This window comes from Notamacropus eugenii, chromosome 1 (genome assembly GCF_028372415.1).
Source record: "Notamacropus eugenii isolate mMacEug1 chromosome 1, mMacEug1.pri_v2, whole genome shotgun sequence".
Classification (NCBI taxonomy): domain Eukaryota; kingdom Metazoa; phylum Chordata; class Mammalia; order Diprotodontia; family Macropodidae; genus Notamacropus; species Notamacropus eugenii.
This window is the reverse complement of record NC_092872.1, coordinates 712,651,599-712,678,754: the sequence shown is the minus strand read 5'-3', so window position 1 is coordinate 712,678,754 and position 27,156 is coordinate 712,651,599. Positions and strand designations below refer to the sequence as shown.

The 27,156-nt window shown below is 39.7% G+C and overlaps 1 protein-coding gene across 2 annotated transcripts; it reads right to left on the bottom strand.

The window, feature by feature from the left end:
• Positions 1-1,781: 1,781 nt before the first annotated feature.
• On the bottom strand, positions 1,782-25,811 carry TMEM231 (transmembrane protein 231). Of its 2 annotated transcripts, none has more exons than XM_072636529.1 (7): positions 25,507-25,811; positions 24,784-24,953; positions 9,977-10,105; positions 9,155-9,298; positions 6,657-6,738; positions 4,281-4,385; positions 1,782-3,882 (listed from the first exon to the last, which is right to left on the bottom strand). In XM_072636529.1, the coding sequence occupies exons 1-7, from the start codon at positions 25,643-25,645 to the stop codon at positions 3,701-3,703; spliced, it is 951 nt and encodes a 316-aa protein (XP_072492630.1). In that variant the 5' UTR covers positions 25,646-25,811; the 3' UTR covers positions 1,782-3,700. The 2 variants fall into 2 exon arrangements, with proteins under 2 accessions (XP_072492630.1, XP_072492631.1); XM_072636530.1 differs by having other exon boundaries at positions 9,155-9,256; positions 25,507-25,768.
• Between the last annotated feature and the right edge of the window lie 1,345 nt (positions 25,812-27,156).

Here is a 27,156-nt window from a genome sequence, read left to right as displayed (position 1 = left end):
TAGGTCAGTTACTTTGTCAGGGGGAATTAGTCCGGATGTCGTTCTGAAGTCCCATTCCTCCTTTGACATTGTGGCCCCTGGGGGAGGGAGCAGGGGATTGTAGAGCTAGAAGGGTCTTAGAGACAATCTAGTACAATCCCCTCCTTTTACAAATAAGGAAATTGAGGCACAGAAAGATTTAAGTCGCATGCCTACTACGCCACTGGTAGTATTGGAATCCAGCTTTTTCAGTCCAAATACAGTGCTCAATGGGCCATCTCCCCGTTTGTCCCAAGCATGTCTCCATTCATTCAGCAAATTTACTGAGTGCCTATTATGTGAAAGGGATTGTTCTCTTTTGCCGTTCTTCAGAACCAGATGTGTATGGGAGAGCATGGTCACCCCAACAGCACACCTTAGACTAAGCAAGGGATGGGAGAACTGTGGAGAGGTTATGAAGTCAGCTGGAGAGCACAAAAGGCCCTTGTGAATGAAATAGGAACCCAAGGCACTCACTGCAAAGCCCTGAGCCAAGGTGACCGGCAATACGAGCTGCCTCCCAAATCCAAATCCAGCCTTCAAAACGAACCAAATGGTTCAAGCAAAAAAAAAAAAAAATGAAAATCTTGTTTTAGATTCCCATCCCCCTCACCCCTGTCACTTCATCCAGACATCTTCCCTCATTTCTCAAGGGAAAAAAAAGGCAAAACAAAACAGGAAACTTAACATGATTGGTCTCCAAAACAGATCTCCCAGAACAGTAAGACTAGCCTAGTCTGAGATGGATGAAGCATGCTACCTAGCCACTGGCTGTTTTGGCTCTCACTTGAAGAGGTGAGCTCTGGACTGTTGATACCTCAGTTCAGGTCATTAACCTCTCACTCTGGCACATGCTGTGTGTCAAGAACTGTGTCTTACCCTTATCCCCCTAGGTTTCTTAGCACAATGATCAGTGCAAACTAGGTGTCAAATACATACTTGTATTTGGCTGAATAAAGGAAATTCCTTTCCCTGTGAATAAAAGGGCAGGCCTCTCGTACCTTAATAGGATGGAGATTTTGAGTTTCTTGTAAGAAGAAATCATTTCCTCTCTAAACACTACTTTTGGGACTCTGCCACCGATGGAGGCGAAGGCAGCATGCTATGATTAGTGGACGAGCCAGAGAGGCAGATACTGGAATCCCACCCACTGCACCAATGACTAGGTTATGACTAGGGCAAGATACTTCCCTTGGCCTGATAATAGAGGGTCATGTTTACACTGCCTACCTCACAAAGGATGCAGTGAAGAACAAATGAAACAGAGTATGTAAAGTAAGTACTTTGTAACCAGAAAGTACTTAATAAATGCCTTCTTAACAATAAGTCAACTACTCTGGTAAATTAGATCAGAACCTATCTATGTCCCTGAATTTGGGAAAATTTAAACAAAATCAGGTTGGTTGGTTTAGTTTTTCTTATATTAAACTGCCTTAAATCTGTGGAAGCACAGTCTTTAAGGTCAATTAAATTTTTTTCCCTCTCAACTCCATTAAGTCTACCATGCTGCAGAACCAGAGTTCTTCCTGCCTTCAAATAATCAAGTGCTTCCAAAACAAAGTTGTAATTTTCCAGGCTGTGGCTAGAACATGCCATCAAGTGGATTTAGCTGAAAACTCCCATGTTTGTTTGGGGTTGTACCTGCCTGATTCTGCTCCATGGGCCCCAAGCAATGAATGCCTTAACAAAGCAAGCTTACGCAGAACTTAAGATTGCCAAAAAGGGTTTACTGGAGAAAAAAATATTCCACAAGTCTTGACATCTATATTTTGAACATTTTAATCATAAAGATACAAAATTAAGGTACTTTCACATAGTTCTTTATACGTAAAAATTTTGCATTAAATGTATTTAACAAAATTTAAAGTAAGGTTCATAATACATCACTTAAACGGATCCTCCCCCCCTCCTTCCTCTCCCAATGTCTTACTACCTTTTTTTTCTTATTTGGTTTGAATCCCAGAAGCTATTTTTAGATCATATTTGAAGAAAATCTATTCTGGCATTTCTACATTCCTAGATGTTAAAAGAAAGAAGAAAAGAAAAATTTTCCAACATTAATAAAGTTGTTCAGGCACTTCTGTGCTTGAATAAATTGAAACAGCTTTGTTTTCCCAGACTCCCATCTTGGCCAGGTCAAAATCCTGAAAAGATGTGCTTTTGAAATGAGAGGAATCAGTCTTTCCAATTTTTATTGTCAAGCATTGAAGAGGTGGTACATCAAAGCAGGAGCTTCAGGTAACAGTAGGGGCATCGACTACAAGTGGAAGCCATCTTTCTAGCTCCAAACATCTCGTCAATGCCATAAAGCAAATTCCTTTAGCCTTCAAAGCATTTGTCTGTTTTCCTCAGGATGACTGGGCAGCAGCCAGTCCAATAACCCAGCCTTCCTCCTTGTCTGTTTCCATGCCAACATATTGAAGGGAAGGTTCATTTTTTTTCTTGTCATTGGGCAATGGGCGACCAGAGCTGACAACAATGACTCTTCTGTCTTTTATTGTATCATCGAGAAGCAGGATTTACATTCCAGAAAGCGCCTGCTTTTAGTAAAAGCTTCTCCTTCACTGAGGTTCACAGGATCATAAATCTACAACTGAAAGTATCTTAGAGATTATCTGCCCAACCTTCTCCCCACAGACAAATTTACCAGTGAGGAAACTGAGGCACAGAGAGATTAAGTGATTAGCAGCATCTAGATTTGAACCCAGGTCTTTGACACCCATCTAGCCCTCCTTCCACTCCTCTATGTTGTTCATTCCATTTTCTAGTTCTGTTCTATTCCGAGTCTGTGCTCTCAAGATCCCCCTAAAATCCCCCCCACCAAGACTCTCTTTCTTCATGGAAGCTTCTCTCTGTCTCCTCCAATTTCTCATAGCACTTTGTCTGGACTTCTCTGCACTAGTGTATCATATTCTTTCTTGAATCACAGTTATCTGTGTACTTGTCCTTCCCCCATTAGGCCAAGTTCCTTGAAAGCAAGACCTGTATTTAATCTTTGTACCCAAGGCCTTATACTGAATAGAACCTTAATAAATGTTTCATTAAGCTGAAATGAGATCAGACCCTCTCACCAGAGACCAGAGAAGATGGGTGGTGGTCAGTTAGCATTCAAGCTGTTAGGAATCAGCTGGAAAGAAAAAAAGCAATTGTTACAATACCAGTCTCTATAGCAACATCTTATGGACTTGGAATGGAATGGGGCGAACTATCTGCCTTCAATCCTAAGTTTCAGAGAGAGCGAACAGGTGAGATGAATCTAAGTGTGGTCAGACTAGCATCCCCAAGAGTAGGCAAGTGCCATTCCTGCCCCAAATCTCTTACAGACATCTACTGCTAGTTAAAGTCCAAGTTCTAAACGGCAAATACATATGAAAAAATGAGTGTCAATGATTGCATACCCATCGTAAGATAGCCCTACTGTGAACAGTGATAAAGGGTTTGGAATAGGAAAAAATGCATAATGTGTGTCCTCCAAATCCAAAGAGGAAAGATCTTTGGGTTATCAAAAATGGAACACTTTCCAGGATGTCAAAGTGGTCTCTTATCTGTTCTTCCTCATATTTGTGACTACTAGAAAATGGTGACAGTTTCCTTCCCAAAAGGGATCATACAAGGACAGTTTTCTAAAGCTCACAGTGAGGTAGGTGTGACTGTGCCCAGTCATTTTTAGAGGGGCTGCTTCTTAAGATAAGTGCTCCTTATAATATTCCACTGGGGTTATGGATGCCACAGGGACTGTGGTCACCATCTGATTCTGGAACACAAACATCTTGATTTTTTCAAATATCCAAAGGAAGACAAGCAGAATACTGATGTACTGGATCCAGGCAAACTTGATCATCTCCCAGAAACCTGGTATATATGTACCAACTGTTAAGGAACCACTGAATGTCACGCATCAATAACCGAGAGCTAAGGCTTTGTTCCAACAGGAAATAGTCAAAATGTTTCAAATATCCTGATTAAAAGGGTATGATAGGGAAGGTCAAGATATAAATATGGATAATTCTGGCCTGAAAAACTAGCTGCTCAGGGGGAAAAAGGAGGAAATTAAGTTTTTTTTCCCCTTAGGGAAAAGTTGGTAGAAACCATGTTATTTTATTGGGACTATATAAAAGCACGCAGCTCAACAGGACTCCATCGTTCTGAGCATCTGCCCCCACTTAGCATACCTTAGGTATTTCTTTCCTTTATTATAAAAATAGAAAGTCATGGCCACTGCTAACCACTGTTATTTCATCAGGTAACCATCAAAGGATATGAAATGACCTCCACGGGATATCGAATAATAGCATTAACTATAAATGGTGCTTCTGCAGCCCTTCCCACCAGCCAAACAGGGTTGGGATCAGCCAAGATGGTGGTTACTGCAATGAAACCAGGAAGACATCCCTTAAAACCGAATATCCCCCAAAGCCCAAATCTGTTCTCATAGAGGACTCACTACATGTCTGTGTATAGTGCTTGCTGTGTCTGGAAGCTATGGTAACAGCAGAAACACCACTGGAAAAAACATCAGCCCCTCAATAAGGCTCCATATGCTGAGCTAAACAAAAAGGAATGATCCCAGGAGTCCATCCTCTATAACAAATGACAAAATCTTGAAGTCCTGCCACAGTGGAGAGGTTTTATATCATTCTATTTGTGCTATTAATGTTAGAAGATCCTGCTCCCTTTATCCATCTGTGAAAAACAAAGAGTAAATCCTATTTCCTTCTTTTATTTTATATAAAATTTCTAGGAGCATTCAGAATGCTCAATGTCCACTACACCCACCCAAGCCAAACTGAACTCTTGATTCCCACTGCCCACCGCCACATTTGTTGCTCTTCCTCAACTTCTTCCAACTCTCACCTAGTTGCTCAAGCTTGCCTGATCTCTCCCTCCTCTTCATCTGCTATTTCCTCCCTCCCCACTCTGATCCATGCAACCCTCACAGCCAGCTGATTCTACCTTTATAAAATATTTCCTAGCCATCCCTTCTTTTCCCTTCCTGTTGATATCACCCTAGTTCAGGACCTCCTTACCTTACTTAGCTTACTTCAATAGCTTCTAATCTCTCCCCTCAATTTTATTCAATACACTTGATGAAGTGCCCACTATGTGAAAGGCACTGCTGTGTTAAATCTTCCTCATAAACAACTCAGCACATATCACACACCCCTGATCAAAAACCTAACATTGCTTGTCATTGCTACCCAACAGAGGCCAGACTCCATACCCTGGGATTCAAGGTTCTTTACGAGCTGGCTTCAGCTAATTTTTCCAGCCTTTGCTTACACAATTCCCCTCTACATACTCTATATCCTTGCCCAATTGGATTACGTACCTCTCCCTAATTACATCCCTAAATTCCCTCTATCTGCTGTTCCCAGTGCTTAGAACCAAAACCCCTGAACTTTTCTGTGGAAATCTTATCCATCCTTTAAGAAAAAACTCACCAATTCCTTCTTCAAGTTATCCTTGATACTGCTGAAATGATCTATCCGTCTTCTGAACTTCTGTAGTGTTTTAGCAGTGAGTCAATAGATTGAGCACCTACTATGTTTGTGAGGTACTGGGAGTACCAAAAAAGGCAAACATATTCCAGGTACATACAGTGCCAATGGAAGGTCTCCTCACATTCTTTTCTTATGTATTCAAAGCATTTCTGTCTTGCGTTCAATTGTAGATTTGTCTCAAACTCGTCAGAACCCAACTCTTTCCTGGTTTTCTCGTTGTTTCACATTCTGCTCATCTACATGCACTCTTCAGTTCAGCTCCACTGGCCTACCTGCTGCTTTTTATATCCTATCCTTCATCTCCCCACACTGAACATTTGCACAGGCTATTCCTCATGCCTAGAGTGCTCTTCCTCTTAACCTATGCCTGTTTCCCTGGCTTCCTTTACAAATGAGCTCAAATCCCATCTTCTTCTGTTGGCCAGCCCCCTCAGCTGTTAAGGGCCTTCTCTTTTCAGGTCACCTTTCGTTTTCTCCATTTATACTACATACATGTATTTATGTATGTATAAATACATATACACATAATTACATGTATCCATATATATGTTATATATAACTATGTACATATCTACATATAAATATATATACAGGCACATACGTGTGTATACAAATACACACATGCTGTCTCCTCTACTAAAATTTAAGTTTCTAGCGGGCAAGTTCTGGTCTTGTATTTGTTTTTCTTGGCCTTTCTTTGTACCCCAAGTGGCTCGCACAGTGTGGGTACTTAATTAAATGCTTATTAACTGATAGACTAAACTCCTTTAGAGCAGGAAACATGTCCTATTCACTTTGTATCATCCTCTACATCTACCACTGCGACTCAAACATAGCAGATGGAAAAAAATGCTTGGGAAATGAGTAAAAACAAAGTTAGGAATCAAATAAATGCAGGGACTTTTTATCATGAACCCAACTGAGCCACTAATCATCGAGCTGTGGTAACAGCTCTGAGATCAGTCCAGGGAGAAAAGAAAGGGAAAGGAAAACGAGTTTCTTCTTTTCGATCTCTGGGCCTGCCCTCTCCAATCATCATCACCAGAATCCACTGTTATTTTCCTACTGAGCTGTGAACAGACCTCTTTGAAGAATGCCACCCCTTACTAAAACCCTGGAATGAGGCTCATAACTCACCATTCCTTTCATGGTATGCAGCAGCAATTTTCTTGAATCTATAGTCACTTGCAAAAATGCTCGTCCCATTGATCACTGATACCTGTGATACAACAGGTGATGTAAATATGAGCACCAGTCTTCATCCCCAACCTTCTCCCCTTTTTCCTTCTCCCTTTCTAGGCTTTAAGTGACCAAGAGTGACTCCTGGTTAGTGTGAAACAATGATATATCTAGTATGCAGATCACTATCTATGATAGGCTGAGGACTTTCTCTTTATTCTTATTGCATACTCTAAGGATGAAATCTATCTAGAAAGCAAAACTCCCTAGCTCTGACATTTCTTCATTATGGAAGGAACATGGAGCCTCTGAAGTGAAAGATGTTAGGAGTTATAGGACTGAGTGCTCTCTCACAACATGTGTCTGGCCACCCTACGTTGGAAGGTCTCCAATGAGGGAGCTTCTACGATGAGAATTTTTCCTTATGTTTAAGTGAACTTCTATTATCACCTAGACCTCTTTTCTTTCAGTCTTGTCTTTCCTGAGACAATTTTTGAGTGAGGGAGGGCTGTGCAAGGTCACCAGCCTCACTATGGGTCCAGTGTTGATGTCATGGTCCTATTCAAAAAAGGACAAACACAATCTATGAGTGAATAGCAACTCCTCTTCTCTCTTCTCCTCTTTCTCTCCCTCCTTTTGTGGAGTGCTCTACTCAGGAAAAGGTGCACTTCCACAGCCAAAAGCTGCCTTTTTTTTCTTCGGGCTTACTGGCTAGATTTCTTGCTCAAAGACGGAGCCTTAAATCCAGTTCACTCTGGAGCTTATAGATTGGACAAATCCCTGATCTCCTAGCACAGAGTGAATGTAAATACTAAATAGTAACTGTTTCTCTTTTACCCAGGAACCCTGAGGGTCTTTCCTTTTTATTAAAGGGGGCCATCCCTTGAGTAACTACTTAAAGAGGACTATTCATTGAATGGGTGTATCACACTCAAAGTCAGAATCTGATAAGACCTTAGCCTAAAAGGGCCAGGGCCTCCCATTGATTGCATCCTGGGCCACCTTCAGTCATCCTGATGAATATCTGGCCACTGGACGCAGATGGCTCAGGAGGAGAAAATGAGGCTGGTGACCTTGCACAGCCCTCCCTCACTCAAATCAAAGTCAACTGCAAGTCATGTCATCATCTCCCTGATGTCATGGTTCTTTTTGAGAATGAAGGACAAACACAAACACAATTCTGAGACAAGAAAAAAATGATCAGCTGCTGCCTCTCATCTACTTTAAATCGTGGGATCACAGATTTTTAGCTGTCAACAAGTCCAATTCCCTCCTTTTATAGGTAGGGAAAGTGAAACCCAGGTAGACTAGAAGCTCAAATTTTTCTTACTCCAACCTCGGTATCCCATCCACTGTAATGACTTTCTAAACAAAATCGATTCCTTAACTTTTCTGAATATTTTTACTTCTCAAATCTTTGGTCACTTTTCTTGCACTTCTCTGGACACTTCCCAATTTCTTCATATAAGTTTTAGAATTTCTGAGCTGCCAAGCATCTAGTCTAACCCCTCATTTTAAAGATTAAATGTGCAGTCCACAGTGCTGGTGACTGGGCCTGGAAAAAGACTCACTCACTTTCGAGTCTGTCTCTCTCCTATGGGAGGGTTCCCCCATCCCACCTCCCAGAGTGGTTGTATTGTACTTGTACAAACACCCTTCGGGGCCCAGAGAGTACACAAAGGGTGGGAGGGGGAGAAAGGCATCATTTTGAAGGAAGTTGAGGCAGCCATGAAAGATTGTTGCTTAGATTACCCTTAGGAGAGTTTGCTTTGTTGTATTTTCAAACTGGAAAATTCCATTCTACTAAAAGTAAATGAAAATAAAAAACAACAATCCTGGAGCTCAGATGGAAGAGAAAACTTGCCCAAGGTGATACAACCAGTCAGGGCACAAAAAGATTAGAAAATTGGTCTCTTGAGTCCCAGGCCAATGCTCTATCCACTGGGATACACTGCCTTCCATAGGCAGACAATATCATGTGGAGGATGGGGAAAGGTCACTTCACTTCCCTGCCATTTCATGTTAACCATCCATCCTGCTGACGTAGAGTCTGTACCAAGTTAGCTTTTTAAAACAATGATTATATGCTGTTTACCCATATTCAGCTTGTGGTCTACAATGACCTCAAGTTTCTTGACATCCAGTATCAGTGCTGTCTGCCTTGAGGTACCTAAGTAGACTCTCTGCACTTGTCATTCCTTCATTAACTAGAATTTCTCTTTGCCATCTCACCATTCTCTGCATGTATCCAGTTTTTAAAATACCCTTTTTGGTAAATGCCTAGGTATTGAGCTGTCCCCCCCCCCCCCCCCTTCCCCTTGTCTATTCATACTACATATGAGTATTCCAGGCTGCTCCAGGTCACTCAAAGGAAAATATGTGCAACATTCATTTTCTCAATAAACAGTAACTAATAAAGACCGTAGAACTCAGAAAAAAAAAGAGAAACCGCTTACATTGTATCTGTCATCCAGCCCACGATACCTCAGAGGCTGCCTCTGCTGCAGTTTCAGGTCTCCATTCACAGACAGTTGGGAACCTGGCACAGGGGAGGATGACTGGAGAAAAACCATGCTCTGCATCACAAATTTTGACATTTTCTGAAAGAATGATTTAGGAGAGACAACTAAGCTGTGGCCCAATCTCTAGCTGCTTAAGTTCTAGAAGTCAGTGGTGTCCACTGCTCTGCTCCTCCTATAGAGAAGCACTTGGCCAATGAATGTTCCAAGCTCAGATGGTCTAATGGGGCTTCTTCACCTTTTTCCACTCAAGACCCCTTTTAGAATTTTCAGCAGTGTTCATTGCCCACTGAGTGGCCTGAGGGCATGAGCAGTGCAAAGTGCGAATGCTCTATGTTCAGAACCAAGGCTAAAGTGAGGCTGCTCAACACAACACAGGCAAAGGCTGCCAGAAACACCTCAGATTAGTTATGCGTTTGATTCTTAATTAAGTTTTGGTAAGTATGCATTCAGAAATCTTTTACTTTGCCAGTATAGGGTCTCTATTCATAGTTTAAGAAGCACAGATCTGCAGAACCAAATGGGACAAGTTCATGGGACAAGTTCAAGCCACTAAAGTCCAAACTAGGCCAGAAAACAGGCAGAGAACAGCCAAGGTCCTCGTAGAATGAGTAGGCAGAGGCCCTGGGTCCCCCAACCACACACATTCTTTTTATAAACTCTAGAAGATGGGACTGAAGTAGGAAATGCAGCAGGAATGGGATCCCTAAAAACTGCCCCCACCCTCCAAGGCAAAGGCTTCCTAAGACCGTCACTTACAGTTAGCTGATAATTAAAGGTCAGAATAAGCTGGACCCCAACGACATGCTCAGTAGGTTTCATCGGAAGTTCTAATCTGAAATGTAACATGTCCATTTTTCCATCATGGTTCCTGTCTTCTTCTCTGGACTGGAAGACATTACAATCCAGCTTTTAATCCACTTAAAAAGAATCACAAACATATGTACCCAGATATGTCCAAAATCTACTTTTGCCCCTCTACTTACCACCTCTATCCCCAATGCTCCATGAAAAAACATAATTAAGTTGTATTTTTTAATATCAAAATGCAAAAAGTACATAAAGTATATTGGCTATAATATCCACTGAAATGCTGCCTCCAAGGAACCAAGAGCTAGTAATGGTCAAAAGATCTAACAAGAAGAGGATGATACATAGCTAGATTTCTGAAGTGGCCCCAGAGAGATATCAGTGCTACCAAAAGAGCCATGTTAAGAAGTGTGTCTGACTCTTATATTCTAAGTCCTTGGAGGACAGAGACTTGATTTATATAGAGTCCAACTCATCACAAGTAGACAAGCACCAAATAAATCAGGATAATCATGGTATTTCTGTGTGATGTAGAGATGCAACTCTTCCTAATGAGTGGCCAGTCACTGAGTTGGACTCAGACCTTTACCTGGGGAGTCCACTGTCTCTCTAATTTGTTACTGTTATTAAAAAAAAAAAAGTTTCACATCAGAGTATAGTGAATTGATTAAAGCTTCAAGTTACCACAATCAAAGTGTCGTAGCTAGAAATACAAATATAGAAAAGCTCTGGTGGAGTGCTGGGGGAAGGAATCCTTATTCCCAATAGCTAATTTGTGTTTCAGGACACTCAGAAAAATCTAGCTTGCATCTTTCTTTGAATTAGAAATTGCTTTATATAGTGAAAGAATAACAACAACAAAACCCTCCGCACACAAAATGTGGCCCAACAAGCGCTTTCTTGGCCATTCTCTCCTGCGGTTCTAACATAACATTTGATCCTGTGTGAAATACGTAGAGTGACTATCATGCCCATTTACAGAAGACAAAACTGAGATGTGGAGAGATTCAAAAACGGGCCCACGGTCACACCCAGATTTGGCTCCAGGACTCACAGATAAGGAGGCAATAAACTAGTAATTATTTATATTTATTTATATATAATATATACTTATATTACGATCACTAATAAACTAGTCCAATTTCTTCATTTTACATGAGAGGAAACTGAGGAAGAGTTAGGCAGAGCGACTGGTTTGAAACAGAGTTGGGACTAGGATTTGAATGTCCCAACGCCTATCGGTGTTCTTTCCTCTCCACTACACATGGACCCAAGCTCTGGAGGATCTGGCTTTAGAGTCATGGAGAAGAGTTTCCTTTATGCAATGTCATTCTAAAGCAGCTCATATGTAAAATCAGTGCAATAATAAAAAGAGGACAGGCCTCAACACATGTGACCAATTTCCTTCCATTCTAACTTAGGAAAAGATCACATTTTCTAAAGTGGTGATTTGTAAATTCTCCCCCATTCAGGATCATTTCTCACTAGGCCTGTTTCTGCTTTCCTGCATCTCATTCCTCATGGCTGGGGAAGCTAAGAAATCTCTCTAGTCTCTCAACATTCTCTGGCACTGCCTTTTGGCCCCCCCACCAAAAAGAGATGGGGAGCTGTTCCTTTCCTTTTCCATCTTTTATATCCTTAGAGTTCTCCACTTATACTTTGACCTAGACTTTGATTCTCACTTTCTCTAGTCCTATATATTCCTTCAAGAGACAAGGTGGATTTGGAGTTCCTCAGATCCTGTTAAGTGAAATGCAGGCTTAGTGATTTTGAAAGAATCAAGCCACAGATGCCACAAAACATCATACTTCTCATCATTCAATAATAATTATAATAGCTAACCTTTCTATAGGGCATTAAAGCTTGCCAAACACTTAACCTATCTTACTTAATCTTCACAACAACCCTGGGAGATAATCCCCTTTTTATAGATGAAGAAACTGAGGCACAGAGACTGAGTGACTTACACAGCTAATTAAGTGCCTGAGACAGGATTCCAGTCCACCATACCACCTCATTCCCTCCCAAAGTTAAGCTAAGGATACGTAGAAATGTACTGTTCCTGCCCAAGGCACCTCCCCAAATGAGCATCTTCATTTTGCTTCCTGCTTGACAAACCTTTCTTCAAGAAACTCCCTTCTTAGCTTCTGAGGAAACCCTCTACATCCAGGAGCCTCATGCCTGGCTTGTTACCGGTGAAGAAATCTTGATTTATTCAGGATGGTGAGAGAATATAGTTTTGGTTTATCAAGGAGAACTTTCAAGAAGCAAATCACTGGTCCCTTAACCACCTGATTCTTTAACCCTGCACTGTGCCTCCTGAAGAGAGGACAAGGGGGCGCAGACCACTTACCGAGATGGACCATACATTAATCATAGACACAGGCCTGAGAAGAAGCACAGAACAGAGGGAGAGAACGAAGCTTTGGTCTGGTATCCCCACTGCAACAGAAAGTCCTAGCTCTTCTTGCAAATGGTTACCAACACCCTTCAAGGCTCGGTACCAAGTATTAAGTCTGTGTTCAGTGAATTCACAATAGAAAAAGGCCCTAGTGCATGTGCACAGCCTCACACACAAACACTTGTATCAGCACAGTAACGAGAAGAAATAAGTGCACTGAAGGGGGAGCCCTCTAAGCAATGGCAATACCTGCTTCTCCAAGTGAGTGACCAGCCTTCTGAAGATCAGATGTTGAATACTTAAAGAATGCATTTTAAAACACAATCTTTATGAATACTGTTATTAGCATCCATCTTATTCCAACTTGTTCCATTGTATTGTATCTTAAACCAGACTTCATTGTGGACACGTTGCGTCCCCCCATCTCTAAGAGGACAAGCCTTTGTGCTTCTGAACCCCCCTGGTGTCAGTGCTCTTTTGCTCCCCAAACGATCAGATATTTGCTTATCTAAATGCATTCAAAACTCATGCAATGCTCCCTCTCCGCCATGTACATTTCCTTTGGACAGGGACTGGTTTTTGTCTTGCCTTTATATTATAAGCACGTAGCAGCATGGCTTGTACACAGCAAATAAAACTCAATAAACACTTTTTGATCTGAATTCTTGGACTGAAATATTTAGAAAAGCCTGAGAGAGAAGAAGGCATACTAAACTATTTACCAAATTTTAAAAGGGAAGAAGCTAAATTCTAAAAATTTTGTTGATATCTCTGATTTATGGCCAATTAATATACTGCCCATGACAATTCTTCATAAAAATTTTTTAAAGTTTTGTCATAAATTAAGCATGCCATTGGAAACCTTCTGAAGCATATGTAGGCTTAAAATTGTAACTGAGTCACTTGCTGCCACTATCTAAAGATCACTGACAAGACCCTAATTTTAAAGACTAAAGTCAGAAAGTTTACATTTCCAACTTGACAGTAGGCAAGAGATAAGCCTATAAGGGTCAGAGGCAAAGGAGGTAAGTAGTAATGACCTTCCTTTGAGGAACCAGGAGAGATCTTAGTCGACAGGACAAGAACAGCAACCAAGTTAGCTGTTCTGGACTATGAACACAAGACTTTGCAGAGATCGCCCAAGACTAATCAATCTTGATGATTATTACCCAATTCTAATGATTCGTACTCACACAGATAACACCGTCAGAAGGAAACTAGAAAGTACTGCTAAAGATTATCAAGTCCTGGGCAAGTATTTGCAGACCTGAAGGTGCACTGCAGGTGGTGTTTTCACTGGCACTGCTGATCAAAGACCAGAGCTACAGCTGATTTGGGAAATTAACAGCTGCTCAAGAAGATAATGGATGAGAATGAGATTTGGATGTCTGGAAAATACAGGAATAACAGATTACTAGTCAGGGACAAGGGGCAGCCATTAAGGGCTAGCTAGGGTTTTGCAATCATGATCAAAAGGGCCTTAAACTGAAAAGCAGAGAGGGAGAAAAACACCCATGTATATCTATCAAACTGATACCACAGAAGATAGTTACAGTACATCAGCAGAAATGCCCATAAGTTCACAGAAGTCAAGATTTAAGAGCTCGGGCCATAAATCTCAAAGCTTTAGTTATTAAACTAATATGCACCATGTATTTTTAATAATCAAGGTGACCTAGAGATCCTAGTGCAAGGATACAAAATTGATCCCTTAGAATATCACTGAGACTTGGTGGTATGAAACCAATATATGGTTCTGAGAGGGTTACTTATGTAAAAGCAATAGGCCAAGTAAAGAGGTGGGAAGGTGGAGGGAGGAGGCTGAATGCATTATATGTTAAGATTAACTTGTGAGAAAACCCAAGTAGGTAGCATTTAGGTGAAAATCCATAAATGAAAATAAAGAAGGAACACATATTGTTATTGGAGTATACTACAGACTGCCAGGACAGAAAGAAGAAAGAGATGAAGAGTTCAGAAAATAAATCACAGAGATGGCACAAAGGCAAGAAATTGGAGTGAAAGGAGACTTATCTATTGTCTCTTTGCAGTCTGTAACACTGCTGACCACTCTTCTCCTTGACGCCCCGTTCTCTCTAGACTTTCAACACTGCTCTCCCCTGGTTTTTCTGGCTGTGGGGCTGCTCCTTCTCAGTCTCCTTTGCTGCGTCTTCATCTAGGTCATGCCCAATGACTGTTGGTGTCCCCCAAGGCCCTCTCTCTTCTTCCTCTATACTATTTTACTTGGTCATCTCCTCAGCTCTCCTGGATTCAATTATCATCTCTTATGCAGGTAATTCTTACATGTATTGATCTAGCCCCAATCTCTCTTTTAACCTGTCTCACACCTCTATCTGCCCATTGGATATCTCAAGTTAAATGTCTTGGAGACATCTTAAACTCAACATGTCCCAAACTAAACCCATTATTTTTCCCCCCAAAGCCATCTCCTCCTCTTATCTTCCCTGTTACCACTGAGGGAGCCACCTGCCACCTACCCTCCTCCCAGTTTCCCAGGCTTGCACTAGGTGGTATCCTTGACTTTTCACTCTCACACCCCATATCTAATCAGTTGCCATTTCTGTCTCTTATATATACCCCCATACACACAATGCCATCACCCTGTGCATGCCCTCATCATCTCATTTCTGCACTACTACAATAGCCTTCGGTTTGAGCTCCTTGACTCAAGTCCCACCCCAATCAAATTCATCCTCCACTCGGCTACCAAACTGATCTTCCTAAAGAGTTGGCCTGACCATGTCATCCTCTAATTCAAAAAACTCCAGTAGTTCCCTATTCCCTTCAAGATCAGATATAAAATCCTGATTGGATTTCAAATCCCTTCCCAATCTCTAGTACCCCTCCAGTCTTCTCACACCTTACTCTCACCCACATATTCTTTGATCCAGTGACCCTGGCCTCCCTGCTATTCCTAGAACCTGACTCTTCATGTCCCAACTCTAAATATTTGCACTGGTTGTTCCCCATACTTGGTACTCTCTCCTTCCTCTACCTCTAAGCTTCCACAGCTTCCTTCAAGCCTCAACTTCTGCAAGAAGTCTTTCCCAGTCTTTTTTAAACTTAGTCCCTGAACCCTAAAACTATCCCAAATTTATCCTGTATATATCTTTTTGCATATAATTGTTTCATATTATCTCTCCCAGTAGACTGTGAGTTCCCTGAGAAAAATTACTAGTTTTTGTCTTTTCTTTGTACCCCTAGCACTTACCCTCAGGGTTTGGCATATAATCAATGCTGAATGAGTGACTTCAATTTTCTAGTCAACCGTGGAAGGTCTTTCTCTGCCAAAAGCAGAGAAGCTAATAACTTAGCTTATCTTAATAATAATTTTATCCTTCCAAAAGACTCATGATGGAAAATGCTATTCACACCCAGAAAAAGAACTATGGAGTTTGAATTCAGATTGAAGGATACTAATTGCTCCTTCTTTTGTTTGTTTCTTTCTTGTAGTTCTAATTCTTCTTTACATCATGACTAATATGAAAACATGTGAAAATGACTGTATATGTAGAGCCTATATCAGATTGCATGGCATCTTGGAGTGGGAAGAGAAGGAGGGAAGAAAATTTAGAACTCAAAATCTTGTGGAGGTGAATGCTGAAAACTAAAATAAATAAATAATAATTTTATCCTTCTGTGGTGGAGGAATCAACAAGACCAATCACTGTAATGAACCTAATTTTACTAAAGGGAGAAACTGGCTGCTGAAACAGAAGTGATGGGAACCTTGGGGGACAGGTGGTCCCTTCTATTGGAATGTGTGATATGAGAAGACAAAAGCTAGGCGTGAATATTTAATTTTCAAAGGGCAGATTGCAAAAGTGTCACAGAAAAGAAAAATTGGATTCTACGAATGAAAACTCTACAGAGAAAGTCAGTCAAGAAGAGAAGGGAAGCTTTCAAGAAGAAAATTGTGAAGACACAAAGAGCAAAAATTCTCATGAGGGATATAAATACAGCTTTCAAAAGAGACTAATGTGGATAAACAGAGAATTCATAATCAAATCAAAATTTTAAAAGACAGATACAGAAGGAAAAAGCAGCTCTAAGCAATGCAAAAATAGAAAAACATTCTGTAAGAACAGTGTCAGGAATGTTTATGCTCAGAATCAGCTAGGAAAGAAACCTAACTGTGGGGAAAAAATTTAATTTTTAAAAGCTATACTGGGCCCATATAAGATTGCATGCCATCTTGGGGAGGGAGAGGGAAGGGAGGGAGAGAAATTTAAAACTTATGCAAGTGATTGTTGAAAACTAAAAGCAAATTAATTATTTTTAAAAAGCTAGACTGGGGAAAAGAGGAGAATCAAAGTAGGAAAGAAAGAAGATAACTGACAAAAGACAGAAGACAGAGCTGCTGAACTTGTATTTAACTTCTGTTTTCACTTCCAAAGACAATAATCATCAGACTAACGGAACAAAAATGGCTAATAGAAGTGGAAACAGTGTCCTTGGAAAGATCGCTGAGGATAGGAGAGATCCTCAGGGCTGAAGGACAAATATAATTGGAATGCTATAGGCCAGCGAACTTGATTTCTATTCCTGGCAAAATTCTTGATATTATTATTAGGGAATAGTTAGTGAATGTCAATAAAATAAAATGGTGATCACAGAGTGGCAGCAATGGAACTTTTTTTATGGCAGCAGTGTAAATAAAGTGTGACCATCAGTGAGCGAATGGCTGAACAAATTTGGGCATAGGAATATAATGGAATATTACTGCACTATAAGACACAATAAATATGAAGAGAAGCATGGGAAGCCATGAACTGATGCAGAATGAGGCAGAATCAAGACAATGTTTTACAGTATGACTGCAACAATGTAAATGGAAAGTGCAACAATGACACCCAAATGAAATGCTCCATAATTATACTGACCCATCTAGGTCCTGGAAAAAGACTGAGAAAAATGTACTCCCTCTCTGGAGATGTGAAACACTGCATATACTGTTAGACTTGGTGGAGGAGAAATTGCTAGTTTTGATGTACTGCCTTTTTTTTCTTTCCTTTTTATTCATTGCTACCTCTAGAGATGACTACTTGGGAGAAGAGGATATTCTGAACAAATGAAAATGATGTTAAAAAACCTCAAAAGATATCAACACATAAATAAATAAGCTCACACAGTTAACTTGGCTTTATCAGGGACAAGTCATACCAGGTTACCTTTTTTTTTTTTTAAAAAACAGAGTTATCAGATGAATAGAACAGAGAAATGCAACAGGACATATCGTTCATGTGGACAAGATGGTGATATGTGGGCTAGTTGATAGTAGACTTGGATGGATTCAAAATCTGCAGAATAGTTAGACCCAATGAGTGATCATTAACGGTTTGTTGTGAACCTGAAAGGTCTCAGTGATATATCCAGGGTCATAAGCTCACTGCCTTGTGCAGTTCAAGATTTTTAGTAGTGCATTTTTATCAACAGATCAGTTGATTCCAGTAAGATGAAATTTAACAAGGATTCAATTCAATAAGAATTTGTTAAGCAGTTATTATGAGCAAGGCACTGTGCTAGATGCCAGGAACAGTCTCTGCCCTTAAGGAAGCTTCCTTTCTACTAGGAGGATACAATATGGATAAAGGTAAATAAATACAAAGTAATTTCAAAGGGAAGAGTAGAAACCTAGCCTCAAAGTTCAAGTGCCAAGTTTTACAACTGGGTTCAAAATATTAATTTCTCAAGTTAAAAAGAAGCAAGTGAGGCATGACTATTCAGAAGTTAGTCTGGAAAAAAAATGTAGGTGTGCCAAAAATAATTAAAAGGAACCTCAATGCTGGTAAAGTTGCTGAGAAAGAGATAACTCATTCTTTGAGGATGGAATTGTAAATCTGTGGAACTCTTTAAGATTGGGAAAGACAATCTGCATATGATACAATGCAAAACAAAACAAAAAAAGGCAGACCAAAAAATAAACATTAACTACTATCATATAAGAGAAAAAGAGAATGAGAATAAATCAACAAGGAATCATGATAGAATGGTTAAAAAGTTACGATATTATTTTGAATATTGAAATTAATTTAAATGTAAATAAAGTTATAGAAGGTTATATAAAATATAATTACATATATTAGTACTCAATATTAAATGTATAGCAAAAATAATTTTTTAAATAGGTACTTTATTAGTGAACTTTAAGCACTATAGGGAGAGCTAGATGGTTCAGTAGATAGAGTGCTGGGTCTGGAATCAGGAAGATTTGAGTTCAAATCCAGCCTCAGAAGTTTACTAGCTATGTGATTGTGCAAATCACTGCACCCTATTCACCTCAGTTTCCTCATCTGTAAAATGAGCTGAAGAAGGAAATGGCAAACCAATCCAGTGTCTTTGCCAAGAAAATCCCAAATGGGGTCATGGGAAGTCAAGACAGGACTGAAAAAATGACTAACTACCAGCACGTACCAATAGGAACAAGACACTGAAAAGCATTGAGAGCAGCAACATAAGGACAGTGTGAGGGGCCCAGAAGTGTTCACAGACTTAGAGAAACCCATTTCACTATGAAATATGGGCTGAGTGTGGTGGCACATGCCTGTAATCTCTGCCACTGGGGAGCTCAAGGCTGACGAATCTCTGGAGCTCAGGCATTCTAAGCTACAAGGGCTAAAGTCTATCCTGTGTCTGGCACCAATTCTGGAGTGGGGCCACCAGGCAATCTAAGAAGGGGTGAACCAACCCAGGTCAGAAATAAAGCAGGTCTTGGGAATGGTTGAACAAGTTGTGGTATATGAACGTATGGCATACCATTTATTATGCTATAAGAAATGGTGAGCAGGTGAACTTCAAAAAAACCTGGAAGGACTTACATGAACTTATGTTGAGAGAAGTGAGAAGAACCAGGAGAACACTGTGTGATGAACAACTTTGATAGACTTAGCTCTACTCTGCAATACAATGATCTAAGACAATTCCAAAAGACTCATGATGGAAAATGGTATCCAAATACAGAGAAGAAACTATGGAGGATGAATGCAGATCAAAGCATACTATTTTCTCTTTTTTTGTTGTTTTTTCCTTTCTCATGGTTTTTCCCCTTTTGTTCTGTTTCTTCTTTCACAACATGACTGATGTGGAAATATGTTCAATATGATTGTACATGTATAGCCTATATCAAATTGCTTGCCATCTTAGGGAGGGGGGAGAGAAGGAGGGAAGGATAAAAAAATTTGGAACCAAAATCTTATAAAAGTGAATGATGAAAACTATCTTTACATGTAATTGGAAAAAATAAAATACTTGTAAGCAGGGAAAAAGACTGTTGTTCAGGTATGGATTAGACTAGATGACTTCTGAGGTCTCATCTATCTCTGAAATTCTCAGATTTTGCCTCAAGATTCTTATCTCAAGAATTACAAGAAATCTCAAGAAAACCATTTATCTTCTCTTTGACTTCATCTGTATAAAATGAGGATTTTATATTTGCCTCACTTCACTGGCTTTTGTGAGGATTAAATGAAAAAAATTCAAGAAAAAGCAGTTAGAAAAAAAAGACTAAATCCTTTATACAAATACACAGTATTATTACTACAGATCTATACTTATTGGGTAAAACCAAATTAAATTACAGATGAGAAGAAGATTAGGATTGATTTTGGTTTTATGTGCTCCTGTACATGTTTTGAAACTGCAGTGTAAGAACTCACTACTGAATTATATCCCCTTTCACAATGAGCTAAATGTCTTCCACTCAACGTCACCTTTGCCTTCACTGATTCCTCTCACACTCATCGTAGGTTCTCCTCTCTATCATAATGTCTTCTACTAGTCTCCATTAGTCTATTTGTGGGTTCTTTTGTTCATCACTCATTCCTTATTAGTCTATGGGTTCTGCCAGTTCCATATCTCAATAGCTCCCTCTTATTTTGTGGTACGAAAACTCCTGGAGAAAATTTAAATGAAATGGTCCCATATCTACAAAATATAATATATGTAATGAAATAGGGAATAAATAATCTAAGACAAATTTATCTTGCAAAGAAAAATCAAGGAAGTAATAAGTGAATTTCCAAAAGAAAAAACTTCAGACTCTTAAGTGAATTCCATCAAACATTTAAGGAATAACTAATCCTCATGCTACATAAATTGTTCTCCAAAATGGAGGAAGAAAGTGCTTTTTGAAATGACATATTAGGAAGTATGATTCCAATGCCTAAACCACAGAGGGATAAGGTGAAGAAAGAAGGTACAGACAAACATCATCAATGAATATTGGTATGAAAAAATAATAACAAATACATATAAAATGTGACTATTCATTATGACCAAGCTGTTTTTATACTAAGGATGTTTAGGACTAGTTCAACATTAAGAACACAAATGGTATAATTAATCACATAAATAACAAAAACAGCCCAATTATACAATTGATATTTTAAGATGTATTTTGTATTAAAAATACACAAAAAGCATAGGAGTGGATGGTCATTTATGAATATGATTAAAAGTATTTATTTCAAGTCAAAGGCTAGCATTTATCTGTACTAGAGGAACACTAGAATACTCCCAAATAACAGCAGGACTAAATCAGCACTATGATTTGAGAAAATACTAGAAATGTACACTAAAATAAATTATGGGAATAAGCATTAGTAAAAAAAAATAAAAAGAGCAAAATTATTCCTTTTTGCAAAGGATTTGTTGGTTTACTCAGAAAACCCTAGAGAATCAACAAAGAAGTTAATGGAGACTAGTGAGAAGTAGAGGACCTGGGCTCCAATCCTGTCTCTTATTTTCGATAAAACCCGTGTGAACTTGGGCAGGTCCCTTCACTTCCTTAGGTCCAAATTTCCTCATCTGTAAAATGGAGATAAAAGCACCCACCTCACAGAACTAGTGTGAGGACTAAATGAAATACCATCTGTAAACCACTTTGCCAGACCTTAAAGCACTATACTTAAGTGCCAGCTATTATTATTACAAAGAAACAAGACCTCCCCTATCTTGGCAGAGACAGGAACAGAGGTACAGAATGAAACATACATTTTCAGAAATGGCTACATTGTGTTAATGTGTTTGGCTTGACCACACAATCTGTGTTTTCTTACCAGGGAATTTCCTAAACCAATGAAATCATAGATCTAATTCCTATTTTTATTTAGAGATAAACCAAGGTGCCAGAAGAAGCTTTCTAAAATCAGATAGGTTTAATAGAATACAGAACAAAATTTACACACAGTAACAAAAAGTAAAGAATTTTAAGGGACATAATGAAAAAATGTTATGAACTAAAGGAATCCAGAGCATCATAATATCTTAAAAGATAATCATAAAGTAGTAATTTTCAAACCCCCCTGGTACTTCCTGGTATTCTCCAGAAAGCCTGCCTTGATTGCACCAACTCCTGGTACTGTCTCTGCCAAACTATCTTGTATTTAACTCATGTATTTATTCTTTTTTATAGTAATTGTACATATACTTCTGTGAGTATTTGTATTCCCAACATTTTAATGGTTGTTCTTCATGCCTGGAAGGCACTCTAACCTCAGTTCCATTTCACAAAATCTCTCTTCCTTCAAGACCCAACGTAAACACCATTTTCTACATGAAGTCCATCCTGAACCTCTCAAAATACCTTGTTTCCTCTCCCAGCTGCCTCAATAGAGGGAGATTCCTCATCCAAGATCTCCTCATATCAAACCCTTCTATTTGTATATGTCTTTATTGTCTCCCCTGCTAAAATAAAGGCTCCTAGAGAGTTGAGATCATTTCATTCACTGTCTTTGTATTATTCCCTGTGCCTAGCACATCTCCTGGCACACAGCAAGGACTTAGTAAATGACTGCGTCACCTGGAAATTAACAAAGTCACAAACAACACAAAGCCAAGCACAAAAATCTCCATATACTCAATACACGCAAGACCTCCTTCGAAGCTCCAATGATCCCAAACCATTTATGTTTACTCTTTGGGTTAGGTCAGGTTTGAAATGTCAGGTTTTCATCGGTCATATGTGCCATAAGCATTTCAAACAACCATTTTTTTATGTTGATATTTTCTTTCTCATGCTGAATACTTTTAATTTTAATGAAATACATTTATTTTGTCCCTAATGATTCTTATTTAATAAAAAAAAACCTTTTCACCACAAGTGAGATAAATATATTTCATTTTCTTAAAGAAATTTTTTTTTTAAGGTTTAAGTCTAAGAAGTTTAAGTTTAAATTTAAGTCAAGAAGCATTTACTAAGGGTCAACTATGTGTCTGCCACTGTACTAAGGAAAGAAAAAATCACTCTTTGCTTTGTTGGAGCTCACAGTCTAACAGAGGTCTATCATTTAGCTGGAAATCACTAAAGTATATGATGTGAGATGTGGGTCTAAATTAATTTCTTGTCCAATTAGTAGTCAATTTTCCCATGTTCCTTTATTAAATCATGAATTCTTGTCTGGGATTTTATCCTCTATAAAAGGTTTGCCTTTTGTCTACATTTAGTTAGATGCCTAGGATTATTCTTCTCTTTCATATGCCTCATTCTGCTTTTGACCCAGTGCCAGATAATTTGGATGGCTGCTTTTGTAATAAGTCTGGAAGTCATTATTCAGTCATTTTTCAGTTATGTCTGACTCTTCATAATCACATTTGGGATTTTTGGAGATACTGGAACAGTTTGCTATTTCCTTCTCTAGCTCATTTTATAGATAAGAAACTGAGGTAAACAAGGTTCAGTGACTTGTCCAGGGTCACACAGCTAGTAAGTTTCTAAAGTCACATTTGAACTCAAGACCAGTCTTCCTAACTCTAGTTAAGGCATTCTAGCCACTGCACTACCTAGCTATCCCAAGTCTGGGAGTACAAGACTACATTTACAAGCATTTTAAATAGTGACTCTACATAGTCCAGTTTCTTTATTTTTCTATATGTATTTCAATATTATTTTGTCCAGTTGTACTTAAATCTTGGCATTTTGATTGGTACTGTATTAAGTATTCAAGTTAAGCTTGGTTGTATTGACATTTTCATCATATTAACTTATCCATCTTTGCACACTATCCCTTTAATTATTTAGATCTTTCTTTATTTTAGTCATTATAATTTTATAGTTGTCTATATATAGGCCATGCATATTTCTAGGCAGAATGATTTTCAAATATTTGGTGCCATTTATTATTATGGTAGATGGGGTTCTTTGATCTCTATTGCTAGCAAATAAGACTGCAAATGATTTTAGTGAACTCATCTTGTTTTCTAAGACCTTCCTCAACTCATTTATTGTCACTATTAATTTTTGGTAGGAACATTTGGATTTTCTAAATAGCCTAAATAGCAAATAATATCTTGAACTCTTTGTTTTTAATGTTAATAATTTTAGTTTCTTTTTTTTGTCTTATTTGCAATTGCAAACTATAAATTAAAATAACTCTAAGGTATGTATCACTTCCCACTCATCAAATTGGGAAAAATATGGTAAAAGATGGAAAAAGCAAATGTTGGTAGAGCTATAGTGGAGCTACGAACTGATCCAACCATTCTAGAATATAATTTGGGAATATGCGACAAAATTTACTAAACCATTCATACCCTCTGAGCTAGAAATTCCACCACTGGGCTTATATCCACAGAGGTCAACGACAGAAATAACGTTCCCCATTTGCACCAAAATAGTCATAGTTGTTACAGCAAGAATTTGTAACAGAAAGAAATTAGAAACAAGCTACACCCCCAATGACTAGAAATGCCTCAACAGAACAGCGTATGAATGGAAGAAGAAGCGCATGGTACGGTGGGGAGAATGCAAAATTTGGAATCAGAAGACCCGAGTTTGGATCCTGGCGATGCCACTTTTTCACTGTGTGACTGTCAGTAAATAATGAACCTTTCTGGAAGCCACTTTCCTCATCTGTGAAATAAGATGATTGAAATGGATGACTTCTGTGGACCTTTTTAACTGCTGTTATGATTGTAATAAAATCCCATCTCACTATCACAAAGGATAAATATGAAGAACTCAAAGACAGGTGGAAAGACTTGTGTAATCTCATGTACAGAGAAAAAAGCAAGACCAAAGGAACAATATAGACCTGAATATACTGATTGAATGAAGTCCACCCTAAAAAGCAAAAGAATTCAGGTCAAATCCATGGACTTCTGTGGGGAGGGCAGAGCTGAAATACTCTTCCTTTCTGTTAAGAAATGATAAACTACAAGAGTGGAAAAATCACAATTTTTTTTTTGTCTATGACAATCATGATATTAAGATGGTTTAGCTTATTTGATGTTTTTTTACAGGGAAGTATTATGGGAGGTTATTTATTGGGAAATGATCAATATGTCAAAACAAACTGTCAATAGCAAATTCTGCTTTAGGAGTATAGGAGCCACCTACCCATACCACTGGCAGCCGAAGATTATCCCCTTGAAACTGGTTAAAATTGGGGAATGTGCTCCAGGCTAGATACTCTCCAGAATTAGAGCTTAACAAAGCCACAAACAGCACCTCATGTTGGTACCGAACAGTCGGCTGCTCCTCATAACTGCTGCGCTTCAACCAAAAACCTAGACAGAATATACAAGTCAGAAGCAAGGCATGGAGAATGAAGCTCTGTGCCCAGGCCGTGTTGAACACCAACAAGTCGATCTAGGGGCCAAAGAAGCTGAAAGGGAGATGAGAGCACACACAAGATGAGGGGAGATGTGACACACTAGGAGAATGAGGCCAAGGGGTGTACGCCAGGTTCTGGGGACACCATAATATTGCCTTGATGGCAAAGTACAGAGGGCAGTGTAGGTGAGGTTGGGAGGGCCACAATGTGTTGGCAGACGTCTGCCTCGGTCTGGGGTGGGGGCTTCTGGATGGCCGGGGTCTGGGTGGGGTTTGGGAGGCACACTGAAGGGGGGTGTCTGGATGACTTGGATCTGGGGAGTTTAAGGGACACAATGTGAGGGGGGCCATCTGGAAGGCCTGGGTCTAGGGGCTGGGGGGGCGGGGAACGACATGGGGGCGTCTGGACGGCCTGGGTCTAGGGGCTGGGGGCGCACGACATGGGGGCGTCTGGAAGGCCTGGGGGGGGGGAAGGGGCAGGGCCCCTTCGGGCTGGGCCGGGCTCACCGTGACTCCGGAAGGCCACGAGCAGCGGGGGGATGTAGGTGAGGCTGGAGGCCAGCAGCAGAAACAAGGCGGCCTTGGAGCACAGCCCTGCGCGGTAGATGATCTCCAGAGGGTGAGAGTACAGATCGTAGAGGGCCATGGCGAAGGCCGCGCTCCTCGCTGCAGGCCTGGGCTTAGGGAGCCCGGGGCGGAGGCCTGGGCTGCACGACTCACCAACGCTTACCAGATTTGGCTTCTCTCAGTGGCCATAGCCTAGGTCTCCACGGTAACCGTCCTACCTCGGTGCGTGAGCCAATAGCAAGGCCGCGGCTGGGGTAGAGTCGTTCTCAGCCAATCATGTAACGACGTGAGGGGGACGGGCTCCGCGCCGGCGAGAAAATGTTACTGTGGTCTACTTGTGCCAAAGATACCTTGTATCCCTGCTCCCTGCGGTGATCTATGCCAAGAGCGCTAAGAACATTTCTGAAACCTTGCGTGTAAACAGAATAATCTTTTATCTTTTCGGATAAACAGCATTGTAGGTATATTTTTGTCAGATCGCCCAAGGCAATATCTGTAGCCAGTCCAAAGGAAATGAAATTCCCGTGCATTTCCTACTTGGTCTTAGGAAGTATTTAGGGACCGAAATCAAATGGAACACTTCATACGTATGTGCCACTAGCTATCTTTAAAGCACTGGGTGCACAACTCTCTGAAGAGTCAATCAATAAACATTTATTAAGCGCCTAGTATGTGCCAGCACTGGTTGTGCTAAGCACTGGAGATGGAAAAAAATAAGGCGAAAGGCATCCTCTGGAGCTCACAGAATTAGGGGGAAAACATCATGAAAACGTGGTTTCAGCAAAATGTTTGTAGCAATACCATTTGTAACAGCACAAAGTTTGACGCCTAGAAATAAAATTGTCTGTTTGGATATCAACTCCTCAAGATTGTTTTCAGTATGAATTCGCAGTACAAAAGAGAATTATTCGAGATCTTTTTTACAACGAATTTACTCCAGAACAGATTGACCGTTTTATGTTTGCAAATATTGAATTTTCACAGTCCCTAAAGACTAAAATCTTGCCTGTGACCGAAAGGTCAATAAAAGAAAGGCACAAATATTTTCAAAGATGATTGGTGTATTAAAAGTGATGTAAGGGGATTCACTGAATATATACATAATTGGAAAAGAAGTAGCATGTGACAAGGGCAACAGATAGCATATGAATGACTCAAATGACATACTGTTGCCAAAGAAATGTAAAAAGACTTAAGAAAGGGCATTTTTCCTGATAGCAAACCTAAATTTAGTTATTTACAAATTCCACATATTGCTCTTGGTTTTGATCTCTAGGACCAAACCAAACTAGTGTAATCTCCGCTCCAGATAAAAATCCTTTAAGTATTTGAAGACAGCTATCATATTCCCCCATTCCCACCCCCAGTCTTCTACATCTCCAGGCTAAATGTGTCCAGTACTTTCAATAGCCCTCATATGTCATAGAGTCAAAAAAGATAAGCATCCTGTTTACTGTCTTCTGAACCACCTAAGTAGATAGGTGGTGCAAGTGATAGAGCCCTGAGCCTAGAGTTAGGATAGACTTGCCTAAAACACTTATTTAATAGCTATGTAACCTTGGACAAGTCACTTAACATGTTTGTCTTCTT

Excerpts from the sequence above, each read along its gene's own strand:
- TMEM231 (XM_072636529.1), bottom strand. The coding sequence starts at position 25,645 with ATGGCCCTCTACGATCTGTACTCTCACCCTCTGGAGATCATCTACCGC. Across the intron at positions 9,299-9,976 it reads CCTTTAATTATCAGCTAACT|AAAATGTCAAAATTTGTGAT; the intron begins GTAAGTGACGGT and ends TCATTCTTTCAG. Across the intron at positions 6,739-9,154 it reads GGCTGGATGACAGATACAAT|GTATCAGTGATCAATGGGAC; the intron begins GTAAGCGGTTTC and ends GTTGTATCACAG.